This window comes from Myxocyprinus asiaticus, chromosome 42, assembly GCF_019703515.2.
Source record: "Myxocyprinus asiaticus isolate MX2 ecotype Aquarium Trade chromosome 42, UBuf_Myxa_2, whole genome shotgun sequence".
NCBI classification, from domain to species: Eukaryota; Metazoa; Chordata; class Actinopteri; order Cypriniformes; family Catostomidae; genus Myxocyprinus; species Myxocyprinus asiaticus.
In genome coordinates, this window is record NC_059385.1 from 27,828,479 (window position 1) to 27,851,658 (window position 23,180).

Here is a 23,180-nt window from a genome sequence, read left to right on the forward strand (position 1 = left end):
TACAACATTACACTTCAATCAAGCTGCACAGATATAAGAAACATCTTGTGGTTAGAGGTTACCTTTTCTTTTCAATCTCAGATTGGCAGAAAAATACCTTCTTAGATTCATTTCAGAGGTTTGTAGATGGTCTCTTTTGATGAGGGGAAAAAAGTAATATTACATTAAGAATACTAAAGGAATGGTTCACCCAAAAATGAAAATTCTGCTGTCATTTACTCACCCTCATGTCAAACCTGTATGTCCTTCTTTTCTTAGTGGAACACAAAATGAGACATTAAGCTGAATGTTAGGGATTGACAGCCTCAGTCACCATTAACTTTTATTGAATTGGAAAAAAATTTTTGGTGACCTATCACTTTAAACCCTTATTACTGTATTTTTTGGTTACATTTTGTATTGAATGCCAATACTTCAGCCATAACAGCAGATCTAGAATTTATACTCTTCCCCTGCACTGAAACCATCTGACTATGTGTCTTTGCAGCATGTTGGCTGTGATAATATCCTGGGCTCGGATGCTAAAGAGGACAGATGTCGGGTGTGCGGAGGTGACGGCAGCACGTGTGAGGTCACAGAGGGCTTGTTCAATGACTCACTGCCTAGAGGAGGTCAGGAGGTCATTCATTATACAATCATCATGGGATAATAAAATAAGATGAAAGAATATGGGCATGATGACAATACATGCCTGTAATTACTCACTGACCCGAAATGGGTACAGTGTTACACCGTGTCCTGGCCATGTGCAACATTGACAGCAACCTGTAAATTGGAAACTTTTTTTTTTTTTTAAAGTATTTTTTAAACGTTTAATAGGCTGAACTATCAACACCAAGGTACAAAACAGTAGAACCTATTGAACGGATTCGACTTCTATCCCTCTCAGCCTCATTTTCATTTGCGTTCAAATTAAACTTGACTATGGTCTATTGCAATCGCTATATCAAGACACATATTGACATCCATAGATTTTGTTTGCGTTGATGTTCCTGTTCTTAAAATGAGGCTTTGCAATAAGTAACAGAAATGTCAAATGCAGTCTTCCACAGGAATGTTCCAGGTTCAAAACAAGTAAAGCTCAATCTACAGTACTTGTGGCAATAATGTTGATTACCACAAAAAATATTTCAACTCGTTCCTTGTATATATATATATATAAAAAAATTAAAACAAATAGAGCAAAAATTGCGGTTACATTAAGGCACATATAATGGAAGTGAATGGGGCCAGTCCACAAATGTTTTAACAGGACATAAACATTGTATGTGTTAATATGATTTTAGTGTGATAAAATCACTTCCTAACCTCATCTGTGTAAAGTTTTATCCAATATTACAACTTTGTTGTCATGATGGCATAATGCTGGTAAAGCATGCAACCTGGTAAACATATGTTAACATGATTTTTATGTGAAAAAATTGCAGTGATTTCACTGTTACGCCATTTACCACATTACAGTTTTCAACAATAACATTTTAATATTGGATATAACTTTACAAAGATGAGGTTAGTAAGTGATTTTATCACATTAAAGAGTATTTTAAAGTTTATGGTTTGACCCCATTCACTTCCATTATAAGTGCCTTACTACAATTTTGCACGTTTTTAAAATAGACAAGGGACAAGTTGAAATTACAATGTTTTTTTTTTGTTTTTGTTTTTTTATGGTAATGAACATTATGTCACAAATATTGCTGAATGAGCTTAACTTGTACTGAACCTGGAATATTCCTTTAAGGTCAATTAACAGCATTTGTAGGAAAACATTGATTACCACAAAAAGTTATTCCGACTTGTTCTTTGTTTATTTAAAACAAAAAAGCAAAAATGGAAGTGAATGGGGCCAATCTATAAACGTTAAAATACACACTGTTTTGAAAGTATAACCACTAGACGTAAACATAATACATGTTAATATGGTTTAAGTGTGATAAAATCTGGGATTTACCACGTTGGGTTTAACTTCATATACAGTTGTGCTCAAAAGTTTGCATACCCTGGCAGAAATTGTGAAATTTTGGCATTGATTTTGAAAATATGACTGATCATGCAAAAAAACGTTTATTTTAGGATAGTGATCATATAAAGCCATTTATTATCACATAGTTGTTTGACTCCTTTTTAAATCATAATGATAACAGAAATCACCCAAATGGCCCTGATCAAAAGTTTACATACCCTTGAATGTTTGGCCTTGTTACAGACACACAAGGTGACACACACAGGTTTAAATGTAAATTAAAGTTTAATTTCCCACACCTGTGGCTTTTTAAATTGCAATTAGTGTCTGTGTATAAATAGTCAATGAGTTTGTTAGCTCTCACGTGGATACTGAGCCATGGGGAGCAGAAAAGAACTGTCAAAAGACCTGCGTAACAAAGTAATGGAACTTTATAAAGATGGAAAAGGATATAAAAAGATATCCAAAGCCTTGAAAATGCCAGTCAGTACTGTTCAATCACTTATTAAGAAGTGGAAAATTCAGGGATCTCTTGATACCATGCCAAGGTCAGGTAGACCAAGAAAGATTTCAGCCACAACTGCCAGAAGAATTGTTCGGGATACAAAGAAAAACCCACAGGTAACCTCAGGAGAAATACAGGCTGCTCTGGAAAAAGATGGTGTGGTTTTTTCAAAGAGCACAATATGACAATACTTGAACAAAAATGAGCTGCATGGTCGAGTTGCCAGAAAGAAGCCTTTACTGCGCCAATGCCACAAATGACAACAACTTGACACACCTCACAGCTTCTGGCACACTGTAATTTGGAGTGACGAGACCAAAATAGAGCTTTATGGTCACAACCATAAGCCCTATGTTTGGAGAGGGGTCAACAAGGCCTATAGTGAAAAGAATACCATCCCCACTGTGAAGCATGGTGGTGGATCACTGATGTTTTGGGGGTGTGTGAGCTCTAAAGGCACGGGGAATCTTGTGAAAATTGATGGCAAGATAAATGCAGCATGTTATCAGAAAATACTGGCAAACAATTTGCATTCTTCTGCACGACAGCTGCGCATGGGATGCTCTTGGACTTTCCAGCATGACAATAACCCTAAGCACAAGGCCAAGTTGACCCTCCAGTGGTTACAGCAGAAAAAGGTGAAGGTTCTGTAGTGGCCATCACAGTCTCCTGACCTTAATATCATCGAGCCACTCTGGGGAGATCTCAAACGTGCGGTTCATGCAAGACGACCAAAGACTTTGCATGACCTGGAGGCATTTTGCCAAGAGGAATGGGCAGCTATACCACCTGCAAGAATTTGGGGCCTCATAGACAACTATTACAAAAGACCGCACGCTGTCATTGATGCTAAAGGGGGCAATACACATTATTAAAAACTAAGGGTATGCAGACTTTTGAACAGGGGTCATTTCATTTTTTTCTTTGTTGCCATGTTTTGTTTTATGATTGTGCTATTCTGTTATAACCTACAGTTGAATATGAATCCCATAAGAAATAAAAGAAATGTGTTTTGCCTGCTCACTCATGTTTTCTTTAAAAATGGTACATATATTACCAATTCTCCTAGGGTATGCAAACTTTTGAGCACAACTGTAGATAAGGTTAATAAGTAATTTGATACCACTATAATAATGTTAAAATGTTAAAATGTTTACGCCTTGTCAATAATTTTGAAACAGTGTGTATTTTAATGTTTATGGACTGGCCTCATTCATATCCATTGTAAGTGCCTCACTGTAACTGTGTTTTTTTTTTTAAATTTTTTTTTTTATAAACAAGGGATGAGTCAAAATTATTTTTGTGGTAATCAACATGATGCCACAAATGCTGTCAATGGAATTGAACCTTTATTGAACCCGGAATTTGTTTTTACTTGACCCTAATCTTTTTCCATATCTGAATGGCTTTATTTCTTCCATGTAAACACAAAAGAAGAAATGTTGAAGAATATCCTGGCCACTCTTTTCCACATAATAAAATGAATAGGGACTGCCACTGTCAAGCTCCAAATTTCCAAAAATGCACCATTAAAAGGACCATAAAAGTAATTTATACAACTAGTGCACAATATTCCATTATGTCCTTTATATCTTTAGATGTACATAAGTCTTCTAAAGCCATACAATTTATTTGCTTTGAGTTAAGAACCAACCAGAAATTATGATTTTATTCACAGAAAATCTTCCGAACCTCCACTGTAGGACTCAAATATGGTGCCATTAACATCATTAATGTTTGGTCACGAGACACGCGAGAACCAATGGCGTTTGGTGGAAAATGGTGTTATATGAAAAAAGTCCATACAACTTTTTTATTCATTTAAGAGCTTCAGGGGGGGGAAACATAATCATGGAATAACAACTTAAATTTCATTCTGTTCTTCACAAAAAGCTATTGGATGACTTGGAATATAGCACACAAGTCATTTGGGCTACTTTTATGATACTTTTATGGTGTGTTTTGGAGCTTGACAGCTCCAGTCCCCATTCACTTACATTATATGGAAAAGAGTGTCCAGTACATTCTTAAATCTTTCTCATTTTCTGTTTCCATGGAACAAAGAAATTCATACAGGTTTAGAATACATGAGGATGAGTATTTGATGATGCAAGTTACATTTTTGAGTGAAGTATCTTATTAGGTACCAGTTTTCTGGATAAAAAGCGCTCAGCATAAGTGACCAGGTGCACTGGAATGTGTTTTGATCACATAGGCATGCATGTGTGCGGTTTATCCATTCAAAAAATGTAAAACACAGCGTGCAGAAATCTGCCATCCGTCCATCAGGCCACTGCTGAGCTTGTGTATCGAAGAAGACCAGTTAGCAGAATGCAGAACCATCTCTCCCTCTAAAATCCCATTCCAGCCAGCGTGCCGCAAGCCTGCCAAATGCGACAAGTTTTTAATCGCTTTCCACCAGAGAAAACCCACTTGAAGAAAGCACAGCGCGACCGAGCGGAGGAACGCAGTGTCTTTTTGGCAGTGGCTCCTGTCAGGGGGCCAACGGGTTGCTTTGGCCAAGCTTGATATTTTTCATAGAAATGCAGTGGGGTTTTTCATCAGACAACCAATGATAAAACGTATGTTTTTGGGTCAAGAAACAAGTTGTCAAAATAGAAGTGGTAACACAATATATGAGTATTAATTGCATCATGCAGTGAGAGAGAATCAATAAAACTTATAATATTGCATGCTTTTCAGGGCTGTATCCAAAAGTATTCTCTGTAGTAAGAGACTGTTTTCTCCTTTTAAGGTATAGCTAGTAAATCATGTGAAACTCTGAGGGGGAGAGAAGGGTTCTGTGTGAATTCTTGTCTTGTAATGAACTTGCTGTTGCTAAGTTGGTCAGGTTTTCTTTGAACATGCTATTGAAATATAATTGGGTGCCCCTTGTCCATTTAGTTTACAAGAAACATTAGAAACAATACAAATTGGCCATAAAGGTTTAAAGGATCCATGAACCGTTTGAAAATTCTGGTTTTGAACTATAAATCAAGGTGCATGTAAACACCAAACGCGTTGTGGGCAATTTAGCCTGACTTTCACATTTTGCAGGTTACATGGAGGTCATCCAGATACCAAAAGGATCCGTTCATATTGAAATCAGGGAAGTGACCATGTCAAAGAACTACATCGGTGAGTGCGTGCGTGTGCGTGTGTTTCTGTGCTACTAACCACACCAAGAGGAATAATAACTGTTTTTGGAGATTTTTCCAACCATTGGTTGGACAAAACAGCTTTGATTTTTGGCTGATGTCACTAAGGCCATTTGAACTATTGTTTAAAGGTATAGTTCATTCAAAAATGAAAATTCTGACATAACTTACCCTCATGTCATTCCAAACCTGTGTGACTTATATGGAACACAAAAGGAGATGTTTTAATCAATATCTTTGACTGTCTTTTCAAAACAGTGTCAGTTGATAGTAACTCACTTTTAAGCTTAAAAAAGGCCCCAAAAAGTATTATAAACCACGCAAGTTCTCACAAAAATGGATAAAAGCGTCCGCTAAATGACAATGTAAATGTAAACTTGTGTAGTTTTTAGCATTAAAAAGAAGTTATTGCAAAAACTTGCATTGTTTAAGTGCTAAACAATGCAAGTCCAGGTGGATGCTGTATACTGGTGGTGGTTGAGGAGAGTCCCCTGTTCACTATTTAAAGCGCTTTGAGTGTAGTGTCAAAAAAGCGTCATATAAGTGTAACGTTCATTTAGCTCTTAAAACAACACAAGTTCGCCTGAAATTTGCATGCTTTAGCTCTTAAAACAACACAAGTTCACATGAGAACTTGTGTGGATTAGCGCTAAAAACAGTGCAAGTTCACACGAAAATTTGTGTTGGTTAGCGCTAAAAACGATGCAAGTTTACGCGAGAACGTGCTTGGTTCAGCGCTAAAAGCAATGCAAGTTCACGCAAGAACTTGTGTGGTTTATGAACGTGAATGAACGTTACACTTATTTAGTGCTTTAAATAGTGAACAGGGTACTCTCCTCAACCACCACCAGTGTGCAGCATTTGTTTAGCGCTAAAACAATGCAAATTTTTGCAAGAACGTATTTTTACCACTAAAAAATAAAACGTTTATATTTAAGTTTAGTCATTTAGCAGACGCTTTTATCCATTTGCAATTTATGAACATGAATGTACGTTACACTTATAAAGTGTTTTTTTAGCATTAAACCACACAAGTTGCGTAAATGGCTAAAAGTGTCTGCTAAACGACTAAATGTAAACTTGCGTTGTTTTTAGCGTAAAAACAAAGTTCTTGCAAAAACTTGTATTGTTTTAGCGCTAAACCACACAAGATCTTGCGTGAACTTGCACTGCTTTTAGCGCTAAGCCACAAAAATTCTTGCATAAACTTGCGTAATTTTTAGCGCTAAACCACAAAAATTCTTGCATAAACTTGCGTAATTTTTAGCGCTAAACCACACAAGTTTTTTTGTGAACTTGCATTGTTTTAAGCACTAAACCAAATTCTCGGGTGAACTTGCATTGTTTTAAGCCCTAAACCACGCAAGTTCTTGCATCAGCTTTGAACAAGCTTCTCTCATAGTGCTCATGACTGAGCAACAAAAATTTAAAATATTACTTAAAATTTCAGTTGTTTCTTAGCAAACCAATTGTATGTCTTCAGAAGACTTGGAGCATGACACACAAATTGCATAGAATACTTCTATGAAACTTTGGGTCCTTTATTAGGCTTTAAAGTGAGTCACTATCAACTGTCATTGTACTGAAATCAACAAACAGGACATCCTTCAAGATTGCTCTTTTGAGTTCCAGAGGCCAAAGACAGACATATGGATTTGAAATGACATAAGTGTGAGTAAATGATGACAGAATTGTCCTTTTTAAATGAACTATTCCTTAAGCTTTGTTGGAGCTGGATGCAAAATGGAACCATTTAGTAGTTTGTGTAAAACAACAGGCATTTTGTGGCTGTAAATCTGGATCACTTTGACAGCCATCTTTTCTCTTATACCACATATTTATTCATTGTTTTAAGACCAGGCATTTGTCTTTTCCCAACCACAAGTTGAGAAAACCATCATGGTTCCCAGCCATGTAACTAATTAAAACAATCCAACAAGCGGGTCCAATTAAGTTGTTTTGAGTGCAAACATAAATACAGCTAGTGTGCATGACAGCTTGTTGAGTTTTGTTGTCCATCATGTTGATGTAGAGGGTTTTCTTGTCGTTCTTAAGGAAGATAAGTCCTCAGAAGTTCTGCCACAGAGGTGGCTGACGTTAGCTCCAAAGTGGACTGAATATTATGTTTGTATTTAAATTGTACAACACAAATTTTGTCTCTTTCAGACTTTGCACATGCACGCCACATTTCTCTAACAAAAGCACATGGTCCTGTTTAAAGTGAGAATCTTTTGAAATGGCCGTGAGATCCTTAAAGGGACAGTTTCCCTTTCATTTACTCACTCTTATGTTGTTTCAAACCCAGTTCGACTTAGTTTCTTCTGTGGAACACAATTTACTTGAGATGTAAAACTGTATGCAATATATAAAAGCATAAACATCACTGTATTTGGTTAGATTTATGCTTAAAACAAGAAAAAATGATTTGCTAATGGGGTAAATGAAGCTTAATTCAAAATATATTATCTGAAAATTAGTCATATTATCTAACACAATTTTGCTTCTAAAGTAAATATATATGTTTAAAAGGATTAGACATTTTTACAGGAATAAAAGTAATAAAAATAAAAAAATCCTAGAAAATATTGAAAATTATTTTTTCTTTTTGCAGTGTAAAAACTGCATAGAGTCTGAGTGCGAGTGAAAATTGCTCATGACATCAGGAAGCCTGAGCTACTCTGTAAGATGAAGCTCATCATGTTGATAAATGACAGGGATGACATCATTCTCTCTGCTTGGCAACACCGCGCTCGCACCGGGTTGTTAACTGGTGCTGTCTCTTACATCACAGCTTTGAAATCAGAGGGAGATGACTATTACATCAACGGAGCCTGGACCATTGACTGGCCCCGCAAATTTGATATCGCAGGAACAGCCTTTCACTACAAGAGGCCGACGAATGAGCCCGAGTCGCTAGAGGCTCTAGGAGCCACCACAGAAATTTTGTTTGTTATGGTGAGTAGATCATCTGTTGTCTGAGTAGTCAAGTCATTTTTATTTGCATAGCGCTTTTCATAACACACATCGTTTCAAAGCAGCTTTACAGGAAATCATGCATTAACAAAAAATGAAATTGTAATATCTATAAAGTCTTAGAGTGATCATTGTGTAGTTTGACTAAATATGATTGTAAATTGTGTATAAAAATGTAATAATTAAATAATAATTGTATTTAGAACCCCCATGAGCAAGCTGAAGGTGACTGTGGCAAGGAACACAAAACTCTATAAGATGTTGGTTAATGGAGAAAAATAACCTTGGGAGAAACCAGGCTCACTGTGGGGGCCAGTTCCCCTCTGGCTAAACAACATGAATATAATGCCAATATTAGTTATTTATATGCAGTGCAGGTTATGGTTTAAGATTTGTAAACTAAGTGTTCAGGTCCAGTGTTTTTAAAAACGTTCACATTGATGAATTGTCCTTTGTTAGTTAGCTGATGAAGGCTTTGTTGGCAATTAAATGATAGTCTTTGTATTCCATTTCAAGAGTGTAGTCCATCAATAGACAAAGGTGATGCAGGCAGAGATTATCGTCATCTTTCAGCGACACGTAGCAGTGGAGTCCGACACCAAGCAGGAACAGAGCTGGTTCTGGCTGGCTCTGGTCTGGTAACCTCGGGATATGAATCCCAAGGTTGAAACATGGAAACAAAAAAAATTATATTAGTGTAGATGCCATTTGATTTTATGCAGAGTTTTAGATCATGATGGATGTTTCTGGTTACGGCAGACCTAACTAAACAGCCTCATTGTGAGTTGAAGGATAAATTAGGTATATGCCTGGCTAAATAGATGAGTCTTTAGTCTAGACTTAAACTGAGTGAGTGTGTCTGCATCCCAAACAGTGTTAGTGTCACGCGTTGTAGCTGAGATGAGACGGGAGGCGATGAATCTAATCACAGTCTTTTTATAAAGATGAAGATGGTGACACAAATAAATGTGAGGATATGCACAGAACGATAAACTACAAACTAACACATGGGTTAAATGGACTAGAACAGACCAAGAGTGAACAAAACATGAGGGTATATATACAAACAGATGTTGATGAGGGAATAGAGAACAGGTGAGGAAGATGGGGAACAGATGGCTGTGATGAGGGCAATGCATCTTGGGAAAGGTTGTTCATGGTAAACTGATGACAGAAGACAAAACTATATCAAAATAAGAGTCCTTGAGAACATAACTGTGACACACTGTGACATAACCCCCCACCCCCCAAAGGGCAACTCCTGGCGCCCACAGACGGAAGGGGAGGGCAGGAAGATGCAGATGATGAGGAAGGATCCAGGGGATGATTATGAGGTTCTGGAGGAATTGGCGGAATTGGCAGACGATCAGGTGGGCAGGGAGGAGTCTGGGGATGATCAGGAGGCCTGGGAGGCGGCCACAGGGCAGGGGTAGGATCGGGAGGCCTGGGAGGCGGCCTCAGGGCAGGGATAGGGTTGGGAGGCCTGGGAGGTGGCCACGGAGCAGGGACAGGGTCAGGCGGCCTGGCCGCAGGAGGTGGAAATTTAGAGGGCGGCTCCAGAGGCGGAGCAGCAGGAGTAGGGACTTGAGAACTCCGGAGATGGAGCAGGCGGAGCCATCAGAGGAGTCGTCTCAGGGGGTGATGGCAGAGCCTAGGGAGGCTCGACGTAGGCGGGCGGAGCCGAGGGAGGCCCGACGAAGGACTGAGGTGGAGCCGGTGGGATTGAGGACCAAGGCGGAGCTGTAGGGATGGAGGTCCGTGGTGGAGCCGAAGGATCATAGAGCCGAGGCAGAGCTGAAGGGATGGAGGTCCCTGGTGGAGCCGAAGGATCATAGAGCCGAGGCATAGCCGGAGGATCGGAGAGCCAAGGCAGAGCCAGGTGACCAACAGACCAAGGCGGAGCTGGGGGAACGAGGGACCCCGGTGACGCTGATAGGCTGGAGGACCATGGTGGAGATGAGGGGACGTAGAGCCGAGGTGATGATGAGGGATCGGAGGGCCAAGGCGGAGTCGGAGGGTCGACAGATCCCCTTGTCTGGGAAGTCACCGAGGGGCGGAAACCGGAACCGGCTGATCAGAAGGAGGAGGAGCTAATGACCTGGGTGGAGGCAACGGAGGAAAAGGGGCCATTGTGCTGGATGGAACCAGCAGTGGAGGAAGGGCTAGGGTGCTGGACGGAACCAGTGAGTCCATGATGCTGGATGGAACCAGCGGAGGAGGAAGGGCTAGGGTGCTGGACGGAACCAGCAAGTCTATGATGCTGAACGGAACCAGCAGAGGAGGAAGGGCTAGGGTGCTGGACGGAACCAGTGAGTCTATGGAAGGGTACACAGGGTGGGCACACAGGCGGGAATCAACTCCAGGTCTATTAGCTTAGCAAGAGCAGGCTCTGGGACGGACGAGGCTCCAGACATTGGCTCTGGGACGGTCGAGGCTACAGGCATCGGCTCTGGGACGGTCGAGGCTACAGGCTTTGGCTCAGGGACGACCGAGGCTACAGGCATAGGCGCTGGTACGTTAACCGTGGCAGGCATGGGCGCTGGCTCGTTAACCGTGGCAGGCATGGGCGCTGGCTCGTTAACCGTGGCAGGCATGGGCGCTGGCTCGTTGGCCGTGGAAGGCTTGGAGCAAGGGGCCGTGGAAGTCTTGGAGCAAGGGGCTGTGGGGCTGAGGGGCATTTACTGTGGGAGGTGATTCAATGTCCTCATCTGCCTTACTCACAGTGAAAGGGGAGTCACAGAGTTGCAGAGCCACCTCCACATAGTCGCACAACTTCCAGTGAGGATCCGCCGGAGGCATCCGTGCCCTTAGAGTCCCCTTGCTTAAGGAGGAGAATTCTTACAGCCGCTAGATCCATAGTGGGTCACTTCTTCTGTTACGTTTTGCAGTGATGAGGCAGGAGGCGATGGATCTAATCGTAGGCTTTTAATAAAGATGATGATGGTAACATAAATAAATGTGAGGATATGCACAGAACGATAAATCATAAACTACAAACTAACACATGGGTTAAATGGACTAGATCTAACCAAGAGTGAACAAAACATGAGGGTAAATATACAAACAGGTGTTGATGAGGGAATGGAGAACAGGTGAGTAAGATGGGGAACAGATGGCTGTGATGAGGGCACTGCATCGTGGGAAATGTAGTTCATGGTAAACTGATGATAGAAGACAAAAACTATATCAAAATAAGAGTCCTTGAGAACATAACGGTGACACACTGTGACAGTTAGGGAGACTATTCCATAGTTTAGGAGCCAAGTATGAAAAGGATCTACCTCCTTTTGTGGATTTTGATATTCTTGGAATTATTAACAAGCCATAATTTTGTGATCGTAATGAATGTGACGGAATATAGCGTGTCAGAAGGTCACTTAAGTACTGTGGAGCTAGACCATTCAAGGCTTTGTATGTAGTTAACAGAATTAAAAAATGAATATGATATTTAACAGGTAGCCAATGTAACAATGATAGAATGGGGCTAATATGATCATATTTATTGGTTCTAGTCAGCACTCTGGCAGCTGTATTTTGAACCAATTGAAGTTTATTTACTGAATTTGCTGGACATCCTCCTAGTAATGCATTACAATAATCTAGTCTTGAGGTCATAAACGCACCAATTAGTTTTTTGGCATCAGCAACAGAGAGCACGTGTCGTAATTTAGCAATATTTCTCAGGTGGAAGAATGCTGTTCTACAAACATTGGAAATTTGATTTTCAAAGGACAGATTGGTATCATATATAACACCTAATTTCTTTGCTGTAGAAGACGACATAACAGTACATCCATCAAGAGTCAAATTATATTTTAGCTGCTTATTTTTAGAGGTTTTTGGTCCAATCATTAATACCTCTGTTTTGTCGGAATTGAGTAGAAGGAAATTTCCGGCCATCCAATCTTTGATATCATTGATACACTCTGCTAATTTGGAGAACGTGAATTTTCATTGGGTTTAGAAGAAATATAAAGTTGGGTATCGTTGGCATAACAGTGGAAACTTATTCCATGATTCCTGATAATATCTCCCAGGGGAAGAATGTATAAGGAGAAAAGCAGAGGTCCTAAAACTGATCCCTGTAGCACCCCATACTTAACTTTTGTTTGATTTGACAATTCCTCGTTTACACATACAAAGTGGTAGCGGTCTGATAAATAGGACCTAAACCATGCTAATGCAAGTCCACTAATGCCAACATAATTCTCCAGCCTATTTAAGAGAATGTCGTGATCTATCATGTCGAAGGCAGCACTAAGATCTAAAAGCACTAGAAGAGAAATACAGCAGCGATCAGATGATAAGAGCAAGTCATTTGTAACTCTGATAAGTGCAGTCTCTGTACTGTGATGGGGCCTAAATCCTGACTGAAAATCTTCATAGTAGATCATCAGCTGAACTGATTCGTAACATTAATTGAAAGTACATAACATAGTGTTATGAGTGACAATGTTTGTTTAATTAGTTGTCTCACTAAAGTTAAAAATGTTTTTTTATGAATAATGTTCAAAAATATGCAACGAAAAACTATTAGGACTAGTGTTTAAAAATATGTAAAGTTGTTTGAAAGTACATAATGCAGTGTTATGTGTGACATTATTTGTTTAATTAGTAGTCTCACTAAAGTTTAAACTTTAGGAATAATGTTCAAAAAATATGTAACATCATTTGAAAGTACATAACGCAATGTTGTGAGCGACAATGCTTGTTTAATTAGCTGTCTTACAAAAGTTTTACAAGAAAAACTAAAACTTTTTTACTGTTATGGCTAGTGTTCAAAAATACTTAATATCATTTAAAAGTACATAACATAATGTTATGTGTGACAGTGTTTGTTTAATTAGATGTATCACTAAAGTGTTATAAATAGCGAAAACTTTTTCAGTTTTATAAATACGTAATGTTGTTTGAAAGTACATAACACAATGTTATGATTGACAATGTTTGTTTAATTAATTGTCTCAGTAAACTCTTTCAAAACCGTTACGGCTAGTCTTTTAGAAAGACTAAATATCGTTGTAACAAGTTTTGACTGGGTTGGACAGAGGAAGCGTGATTCAGGTACAGGTTTCGTTCACTCTTTTATTACTACTTCAAAACTCAAAGTCAGTTTGCTTTTGCAGCATTCATATTCTGCACACAAATGCATTGTTCTGCTTGGTGTCTCTCTCTCTCCTCTCCTCTGGCGTGGGCTCCTCTTATCACTCTCCCTGGATTACTGTAACGAGAAACAGCTGTTAGTCCTAATTATCACCCAGGGATGAATCCTTACAGTTTCCCCTACAGCCAGAGAGTCACTGGCCTGCCTACCACTCCCCCACCCCCCCGGTCCATGAGCCGCTGGAACGTAGCCGGAGCCCCTAACAAACAGAACGGAAGTGTCATAAATTGGTGTAATCCAAACGGTGTGGAGAAAGCCATTTTCTCATGGGATATTGGGGTTATGGGGATCTGCCAATAGCCCTTGTCAAATCCTGTGTCAAATAAAAAAGGAGCTGTGCCTGACCGATCGAGCAGTTCATCAATATGAGGCATTGGTTATTCATCAAATTTAACCACCGCATTAACTTTACGATAATCCACACAGACCGGACCCGTCGCTCTTAGGGACCAGCACCACCGGGCTGGCCCAGTCACTGTGGGATTCCTCTATTACCCCCATCTCAAGCATAGCATCCAATTCTTCTCGTTTCACTTTTTCTTGTGCTCGGGAAGTCGGTAGGGATGAGTACGTACCACTACCCCGGGAGCAGTCTCGATGTGGTGTTGTATGAGATTTGTATGACCAGGCAGGGGTGAGAAAACGTCTGCAAATTCTTTTTGCAACTTGGCAACCTCTGTGACTTGAGACGATGAGAGACGGTCCCCACAAGCGACCTGGGTGATATGATTGGCTTTTAGGTTCACCTCCAGTCCAAGCTCCGCCCTATCCGGAACACCGTTGCCAACGTCACAGGGACCGCCTCCCTCCATAATTTCAGGAGGTTGAGGTGGTATATTTGACATGTGTCACCTCTATCTGTTCAGTTTCACCTCATAATCGAGATCTCCCACTCGTCGTGTGACCTCAAAGAGCCTTTGCCACTTGGCGAGTAATTTGGAGCTCGATGTTGGGAGTAATACAAGCACTTTGACTCCCGGTGCAAATTTCCGTAGCCGAGCTCTCCTATCGTACAGCTAGCTTTGACGTTCTTGAGCTTGGAGCAAATTCTCCTGTGTTAGTTGGCCCAAAGTGTGGAGTTTTGCTCTAAGATCAAGGACATACTGAATTTTGTTTTTGCTGTTTGAAGATCCCTCTTCCCAGACTTCACGCATAACATCGAGCACGCTGCATGGCCGATGCCCATACAGCAGCTCGAATGGGGAAAACCCTGTGAAAGCTTGTGGGACCTCTTGGACTGCGAATAACAGGGGTTCGAGCCACTTATCCCAATTCCTAGCGTCCTCGTGCACAAACTTACGAATCATATTTTTCAGGGTTTTATTAAACTGTTCCACCAACCCGTCTGTTTGTGGGTGATAAACACTGGTGCGGATCTATTTAATATCCAATAATTCGTACAGTTCACGTGGTGTATATGACATAAAAGTAGTGCCTTGTTCAGTGAGGATTTCTTTCAGAATCCCCACTCGGGAGATATTTCTGAAGAGTGCTTGCTGAGATGTTGCTCAGAGGCACTGCTACCGGATATCGCGTTGCGTAATCCACCAGGACTAACACAAAGTGATGTCTGTGTGCCGTCTGTTCTAATGGCCTGATGAGGTTCATGCAAATTCTCTCAAAGGGGACCTCAATTAATGGCAGAGGGTGCAGTGACGCTTTTGGAGTGGCTGGTGGATTCAACAGCTGACATTCACGGCATGCCACACACCATCTGCGGACATCTCCATGAATGCCCGGCTAATAGAAATGGGCCATTAGATGGTTTAATGTTTTTTCTTGCCCTAAGTGACCCGCCATTGGATTGCGATGAGCCATCTTGAATAGCATTTCCTGCCTGCTCTTCGGTATCAACAACTGGGTTGTATCTTCTTTTGACTTTGCGTCCTGTGTCACTCGATACAACCTATCTTTAATAACTGAAAAATATGGGTATGTGAGTGCAACGTCTGGCCAGAGGCATTGACCATCAACTACTTTCACTTGATCAATGGCGTGCCTAAGGGTCTCATCTCGCGACTGCTCCAGAGGGAAATCCCCAGCAGGAAAACTTCTAAGGGCTGGGTAAGCCAAGACTTCCCCCTCCCTTACGTCATCCTGATGTGAAGCTGATGTAGACGGCCCTGGCTCCACCTCCCTAGCCAGCGAGTCACACACCACACACTGAGACACTTTTTGCAGGACCCATCCACATACATTCCCCTCAATAAGGAAGTAAATGCTGGCCAATTCGTTCCCAAAATTAGTGGATGGGTGAGGTGGGAATTAACCACCACCTCAACACTATGCTTTTGTCCCCAAAATTGAATTGTGACTGTCACTAGCAGGTAACTTTGAAAATCCCCCTGCACACACCTCACCTTCACCCTTTGCTCTGTGCCTAAAGATAGAGGTTTAGTTACAACCGGTATCCACCAAGGCTTTATATGTACTTCCCCTGATACTCATAGGTATCCTGTATGTTCCAGCTCAATCTGGGGCATCCCGTGGGGTGTCGGGGACCTGGACCAACATTCCCAGTTCCATCACAGGGCATTGGTCCTGGAAGTGCCCTGGCTCCCCGCAACTCCAACAAGCCAACCCAGATGCTACGCCCGCACCCGTGGCAGCGGATACCTGGGAGGGAGAGCGAGAAGGGATGGGGGGACCACTGTCTGGACAAACCCCTGTGACTGGGGAGCCGGTTTGGGGGTAAACGTTCCCCGTTTCCAGGAAAAGAGGTGGGGCGGGGCAGAGAGGGAGAGAGAGAGAGTGAGAAAACAAGGGCTCCTCTGCCGCCGGGTATGCCGCCATATGGTCCTCATCCAGTTGGACGGCCTCCTCCAGCAACGGCGGGTGGTGGCACTGGACCCATTCCACTGTTCCTGTTGGCAGACGGAGGATGAACTGCTCCAGCAAAATCAGATCTATGACTTCCTCGGTGTCGTGCTCCTCTGCCAGCAGCCACTTCCAGCAGGTGTCACAGAGTTGTTGGGCAAATGCAAATGGCGACCGCGCTCACTCAGCGTTAGCGAGCAAAGTGCTGCCGATGTTGCTCCATGCTGCGGCCGACCCATTGCATGATGGCTTTCTTAACGTCCTCATACTCCAGGAGGTTAGCTGCAGGCAGAGCTGGGCTTTCCCGGACAACAGCGGAAGGAGGCATGCCACCTACTGATCCTTTGGCCATTTCCACACTTCCGCCGTCTGCTCAAACAGTTCAAGTAATGCCTCTGGTTCATCCTGCGGGGCCATTTTCATAAGGGTGACCAGAAAAATGGAGATTGCCGGGGTCGCGGTTGGGCCTTCCCCCCTGGTCTAGCAAGCTCCAGAACGCCTGCTGGTCCTCCGCTTGAGCTCAGAGAATCGCCTGGAAATGTTGATCTTGCTCTCGACATAGCTCAAGCAGGGCCTAGTTTTGTGCCTGATGCATGCTGGTGAGGGATTGGATTACTTCGGCCAACAGCGAGGACTCCATGATGGCGTACTAGCTTCCTCAGATTTCCCAGGTTTTGGAACCACTGTAACAAGATTTGACAGGGTTGACAGAGGAAGCGATACAGGTTTCGATCACTCTTTTATTACTACCTCAAAACTCAAAGTCAGTTTGCTTTTCCAGCATTCATATTCTGCACACAAATGCGTCGTTCTGCTTGGTGTCTCTCTCTTTCTCATCTCCTCTGGCGTGGGCTCCTCTTATCACTCTCCCTGGATTACTGTAACGAGAAACAGCTGTTAATCCTAATTATCACCCAAGAATGAATCCTTACCGCTTCCCCTCTCCCCGGACGAACACTCCACCACGCCCTCACCACAATCGTTTAAATGTACATAACACAATGTTATGTGTGACAATGTTTATTTAATTAGCTGTCTCAGTTTTTCAGTTATGTCTAGTGTTTTAAAAATACATAATGTAACGCCTTACAAAAGTTTTTACATAACACATAACAACCATGAAGGTTTTAACCAGAATATGGTAATGATAACAAGAGGCAAGCTTGTGTTTTGAACGCACTGTTTTTAAAATTATTTGGCTCCTTCTAAATAAAGTCCACATCTGTGTACAAACCTCACATGAACTCAGACTAGTGGTTTCAGATTTAAATGTTATATATGTTTGCACTTAAAACCTCTGTCTGGCCAAATGAGAATTATCATGTGCACATGTTTCAGCATGCATGTGTGTGTGTGTGTGTGTGTGTGTGTGTGTTCATTGTGAAAAGCCCCACTCTTGCTCTCAGCAACCACAATAGCTTTTGCCTGGACAGAAGAGCTGGAAATACCAGGCCTGGTCACAGCACCGCTGGAATACATACAAGCAACCAATGCACCTCAAGCCATTCCATTGTGGCCCACACTGGTTAACATGGCTTTCCAATTTATGCAGTTTATTCCAATTTAACACACACACAATTCCTGCTCTCTGACTAAGGAATAAATACAATGTGAAATGCTAAATATGTGCCTATTCAAACTGATCTGAGTTGAACAAACAGTTAATCCAAAAACTCTAAAGTTCATTGAAATTAATATTTTGATGTGATTAATCATTGACCAAAAAAACTAACACCACACTGTGGCCATTACAGGTGCTACTACAAGAACAGAATCTGGGCATCCACTACAAGTTCAATGTGCCCATCCAGCGCACTGGAAGTGGAGACAATGAAGTGGGCTCTTCCTGGCACCACCTGCCCTGGTCTGAGTGCTCGGCTACATGTGCGGGAGGTGAGCCGATGCACCTTTCACAATTACTTTCACCTTATTACACGGCTCTGTGGAATACTTGATTCTGATTGGTCAATCGCGGCATTCTGCAGTCAAATATTCATATATATTGACTGCTGAACTGTACAATTGGCCGATGTCCTACATACAGTAGCTGTGCTAGTTTTTATCCTTTACATGTGTCTTCTAAATGTCTACTTATGTCCAAAGCGCATAGGCCAAAGTGCATTCAAGGTATACATTTTATTTACATTTTGCCATGTAATAAGTTTGTTAATGTACAGTCAGCAAAATATTTTGTGATAATGAGGCTATCTGTACTTATAGGAGATACGGATCAGTTTGCTAAAAATTTGATTTTATTTGTTGTTGTTGTAATAATTCCCTAAAATTATATGCTTGACTATATGGATCATAAATTTCCTTAATTCATTGTGGTTGTGCTGCTTATGTACAAGTTGTGCGGTGAGCAGAAAGAGCTGCGTCTTATTTCAACATTTGAATGTCGTAACCACATGTAAATGTGAGCCCTCGCCTCAAATATGACCAGACTATGCAGCCTGCCCAAAATTAATTGCATTTTTACAACCATAAATAGTTTTCCTCTGCACTTTTTTAAGCATGGCCATTGAAAACATTAAAAATACTTCATATTTTGCCAAAAAAATGCAAACATCGCAGGCCAGTCCATGGAGGGGTTTGCACCACAAAATCAACCTTGTTTGTTGCTCAGTTCATTTGAACACTTTTTTGATTAATATGGAAAAACCCCAGGGCAACACTTAAGTCATTTGTGAATTTTTTTGTTATTAATAAAACTCGGACTGAAGTCCGTTCTGTTGGCATGCAAGGACCTTAAGTCTTCTGAAGATATACTATACCATTGTGCGAGGAACAGACTGAAATTGAAGTCATTTTACACTGAAAATCTTCCCTTGCAGTGCTGTTAACCACTGTGACCGGATCACTGTCAGTGAGCTGAAGTCGAGAACAAGATCACTTCGATTCATGAACAAATCATTAAAATAATTTTCTGGGTTTAATACAAGTTAAGGTCAATCAACAGCATTTTATTACACTTAAACCATGTTAACATGTAATTTTTATGTCTTGTGGGTAAACTTTTCAAACTGTGAGTATTTTAATGTTTACAGATTGGCCCCATTGACTTCCATTGGAAGTGTTTAACTGTAACCGCGATTTTTGCCTTTTTTAAATAAATGTTGTTGCATAATGTTGTGGTAATCAACATTATGCCACCAATGCTGTCGATTGAGCTTAGCTTGTTTTGAACCTTGAATATTCCTTTAAGGCCAGTTTTGCTAAATGGATTGACCGATTTATTAAAAAGATCTGACTCAAAAGAACGATTCGTTCACAAAACGGACATTGCTACTTCTTTCATGAACTCTCAGGAACGTGCAAAGATGACTTAAATTTGTCAGTCTGTTCCTCACACAAAGCTATTTTATGGATTCAGGAGACTTGGAATATAGCACACGAGTGGAATAATTTTTTAATACTTTCAAGGTGTTTTTTTTGTTGAAGCTTGACAGCCAAAGTCCCTATTCACATATTGGAAAGATCGTCAAGGATATTCTTCAAGAATTCACCTTCATATGACATTTTGAAGTGAACTATTCCTTTAAGTATAAAGTGGCACAATTTACCCCACTCTCCCCTAGCCAGCCAAAAATGTCATACATGCTGCAGTGTTATCTTCCTCTCAAGGTGGCCTTGCACGCTGGCCAAGCTTGGCATAAATCGGGCTTAACTGGAGGCTAATGCCTCTCCTAATGGCCCCATACAGCACAGTGCAGTACCGTGCCATTACTGTGGTAACTCTCACTTTTCACACTCAAGAGCCAAAGAAAAGATTGGCTGCTCTGTAAAAGTCATTCACTAAGACACTCACTAAAACCGAGACATTTACACACCTAGATATAATACTGAGGGAAAAATAATATAGCCTCCATCCACACTGAGTGCTCTGTCAGCAAGCACACCTCTAGAAGAGACTGAGAACTAGATTTACCACAGGGACCGATTCCGACCACACAGCGTGTTGCGCGCGAGCTGCTGAAAGTGTAAGGCAGAAGAAATAAGTGATGTTTTATTGTCTGTTTGCAGGCTTGCAGAAGCAGGAGGTGGTTTGTAAAAGGTTGGACGATAATTCTGTGGTCCAAAACAGCTACTGCGACTTGGACAGCAAACCGCCCGTGAACCAACGACCCTGTAACACAGAGCCATGCCCTCCTGAGTGAGTATAATAATGTAGAGACTTACTGGACAATATCTAGATGTCATTTTCATTGGAGACATTTCTCCACCACCTTTTACCATTTTTGATTTTGTTCACACCACTTAATATAAATTTGCATGCAAAATAGCTTGTGGCAGAGATGTTTATAATATAGAGGAGAAAAATCTTCACACGTCTTTTCTTCATATAATGAAAGCGCATAGAGACTCCAGGCTGTAAAGCTACATAAAGGACAAAAAAAAAACAACAACAAAAAAAAACAGTTAAAGTAGTTGATGCGACTCGTGCACTATTTTCCAAGTCTTCGAAGCCTTACGATCACTTTGTGTAAAATTTAAGTTATTATTTACTCTCAAATCATATCATTGATCAACTCCCATTAATAGTGCATTAATCGAATATGGCGACATGTCAGTAACATCAAACCTAATTGTTTTTTGTGTCAAGATGTTTGGTCATGAGACATGCCAGAACCATTGAGGTTTAATGTTGATCATATTTGATTTGGGCTGGGTTCGTTTTAATTTTTGGGTGAACTATTGTTTAAGCTGAGTGGTCATTGCGGCAGTTATTAGTCGCTTGTGAAATAACAAAAGAGAATACAAACAAATCATTTAAGCACTTGAAATGTGAACCAAAAAACTCAATGTGCTATTGAAATTGTGTTCTAAATGAATGTTGGGTCATTAGGGAGATAAGAAAATTATTTATAAAATTATAAATGTTTATCGATAACATTTATAAAAAACTTCACTACAGACGTGATATCTGATCCACAACAGATTATTTGTGCATAACCAAATTAATATCATTGAGCTAATCCATCACCATTTCATGACCTCCTCCCGACTTGCCACTTTTTAAAACAATGCGACACCAATGGAGAATACCAACAGTTTGTATCAACAAATAAGGCTTGTGCTTTGCCAGCCAAAGATACAATGACACACTTTTACCTTGTTTTGATGAGCCTTATCAAAATTGTATATAGCTGCCCGCTCGTAAAAGCTCGTAATATTTAATTTGTCTTCATAGCACCCCGGCCATAAAGACTTCTTTGAAGACAACTTTAAAACTAAGCAGCATGATTTACTTCTTCATATGTTACCTATTTTCATTTTGACTTTAGTGCCAAAATCCTAAAGGCGTCCAAAAAAGTATGAGTGATCACCTGCATTTAATTGTATTGGCTAGCAGAGTTTATAAAGCCTCAAGGGATAATATCCATAAACGAGTGGAGAGTGCGTGTGTGCGGGGGCCAGACACACTTAACGCTCATTTTCAATGGGCCGAGCAGTCGAGCAGAGTTCAGTTTTGTCTGCAAATTTGAAATTGGAAGGAGTAATTAAATGGTTTTGGCCTATGGGCTCAAGCATCTTGCCAGTGCAGTGTGAAGTGAACCCAAACCACAAGATGGGCATCACTAATAACATCATCTCAAATCTATTTGGAGCTCCAGCTGATGTCAGAGGAATGTACTCTCTGGTCCAAAAGAGTCATGATGGTCATTTGAGAATGCCCCATTGATATGGGGAAGTAATTGCTGTCTTAATTAACTTGCAGATGACGACAGATTTTATTTCATCAGTAATTTATGTTCGGCTTTAATTTTTATTTTACTCATTTCATGAGACACATCGTCTATTGCTTTCACAAGAGAATGCATGCAAACTGCAAGAAACTTAATTCAGCTGTGAAGTCATACTAATTAAAGAGAAAATTATATACAGTAAATTGTCTGCATTCCACAACTTGGCAAACATTTGGGAAGTCTAATTTAGCCAAATAAGGAAAAATCGAGTGCAATTTTTGCATATCCCGAAAAAAGCTTAGTTTGATATTTTGTTTCTATTGCAGTGACATTCAGCTATTTTAAGTGTGACTTGTTTTCAAAACTGTCTGAATACTTTTTGGGGCCACTGTAGTTATGTCCAAACTATAACATTGATGACACAAATTTGTTTTGTAGGTGGTTTATTGGTGACTGGTCAGAATGTGGAAAAACTTGTGATGGAGGCATCCATACACGCACTGTTTTGTGTATACGTAAAATCGGACCTGCCGAGGAGGAGACATTGGAGGACAGCCTCTGTCTGACCCATCGACCAATAGAACAAGAGTCCTGCAATAATCAGTCCTGCCCACCTCAGTGGATCACTCTGGATTGGTCTGAGGTGATGTAATGTATTCTGCATATATAACAGGCTCCAAAAGCCTGAGACTCTATGAAAGTCTGGGATTTAAAATCCATTCAAAATAAACAGTAAAATTTTAGGATTTTGAAAAATGTTAAAGAAAGTTTTGACAAAATTAGTAAGAAAGATTTGAGATTCTACACTCTTTCTTAGTAACTAATCAAATGTAAGCAAATTTCTGACATTATAGCATAAGGGGGACATACTGTAAAATGTACTAAAAGCATTTTTACTAGTGGTCTCAGACCT

General features: G+C 40.7%; 1 protein-coding gene across 1 annotated transcript in view; it reads left to right on the plus strand.

Moving 5' to 3' along the window:
- LOC127432336 (A disintegrin and metalloproteinase with thrombospondin motifs 6-like) overlaps positions 1 to 23,180 on the plus strand; it is a 139,197-nt gene that overhangs the window by 93,245 nt on the left and 22,772 nt on the right. The window contains exons 16-21 of the mRNA XM_051683260.1: positions 488 to 611; positions 5,526 to 5,606; positions 8,418 to 8,581; positions 18,335 to 18,473; positions 20,604 to 20,733; positions 22,706 to 22,910. Of these exons, the coding sequence (XP_051539220.1) occupies positions 488 to 611; positions 5,526 to 5,606; positions 8,418 to 8,581; positions 18,335 to 18,473; positions 20,604 to 20,733; positions 22,706 to 22,910 (843 nt within the window). The remainder of the gene's footprint in view (positions 1 to 487; positions 612 to 5,525; positions 5,607 to 8,417; positions 8,582 to 18,334; positions 18,474 to 20,603; positions 20,734 to 22,705; positions 22,911 to 23,180) is intronic.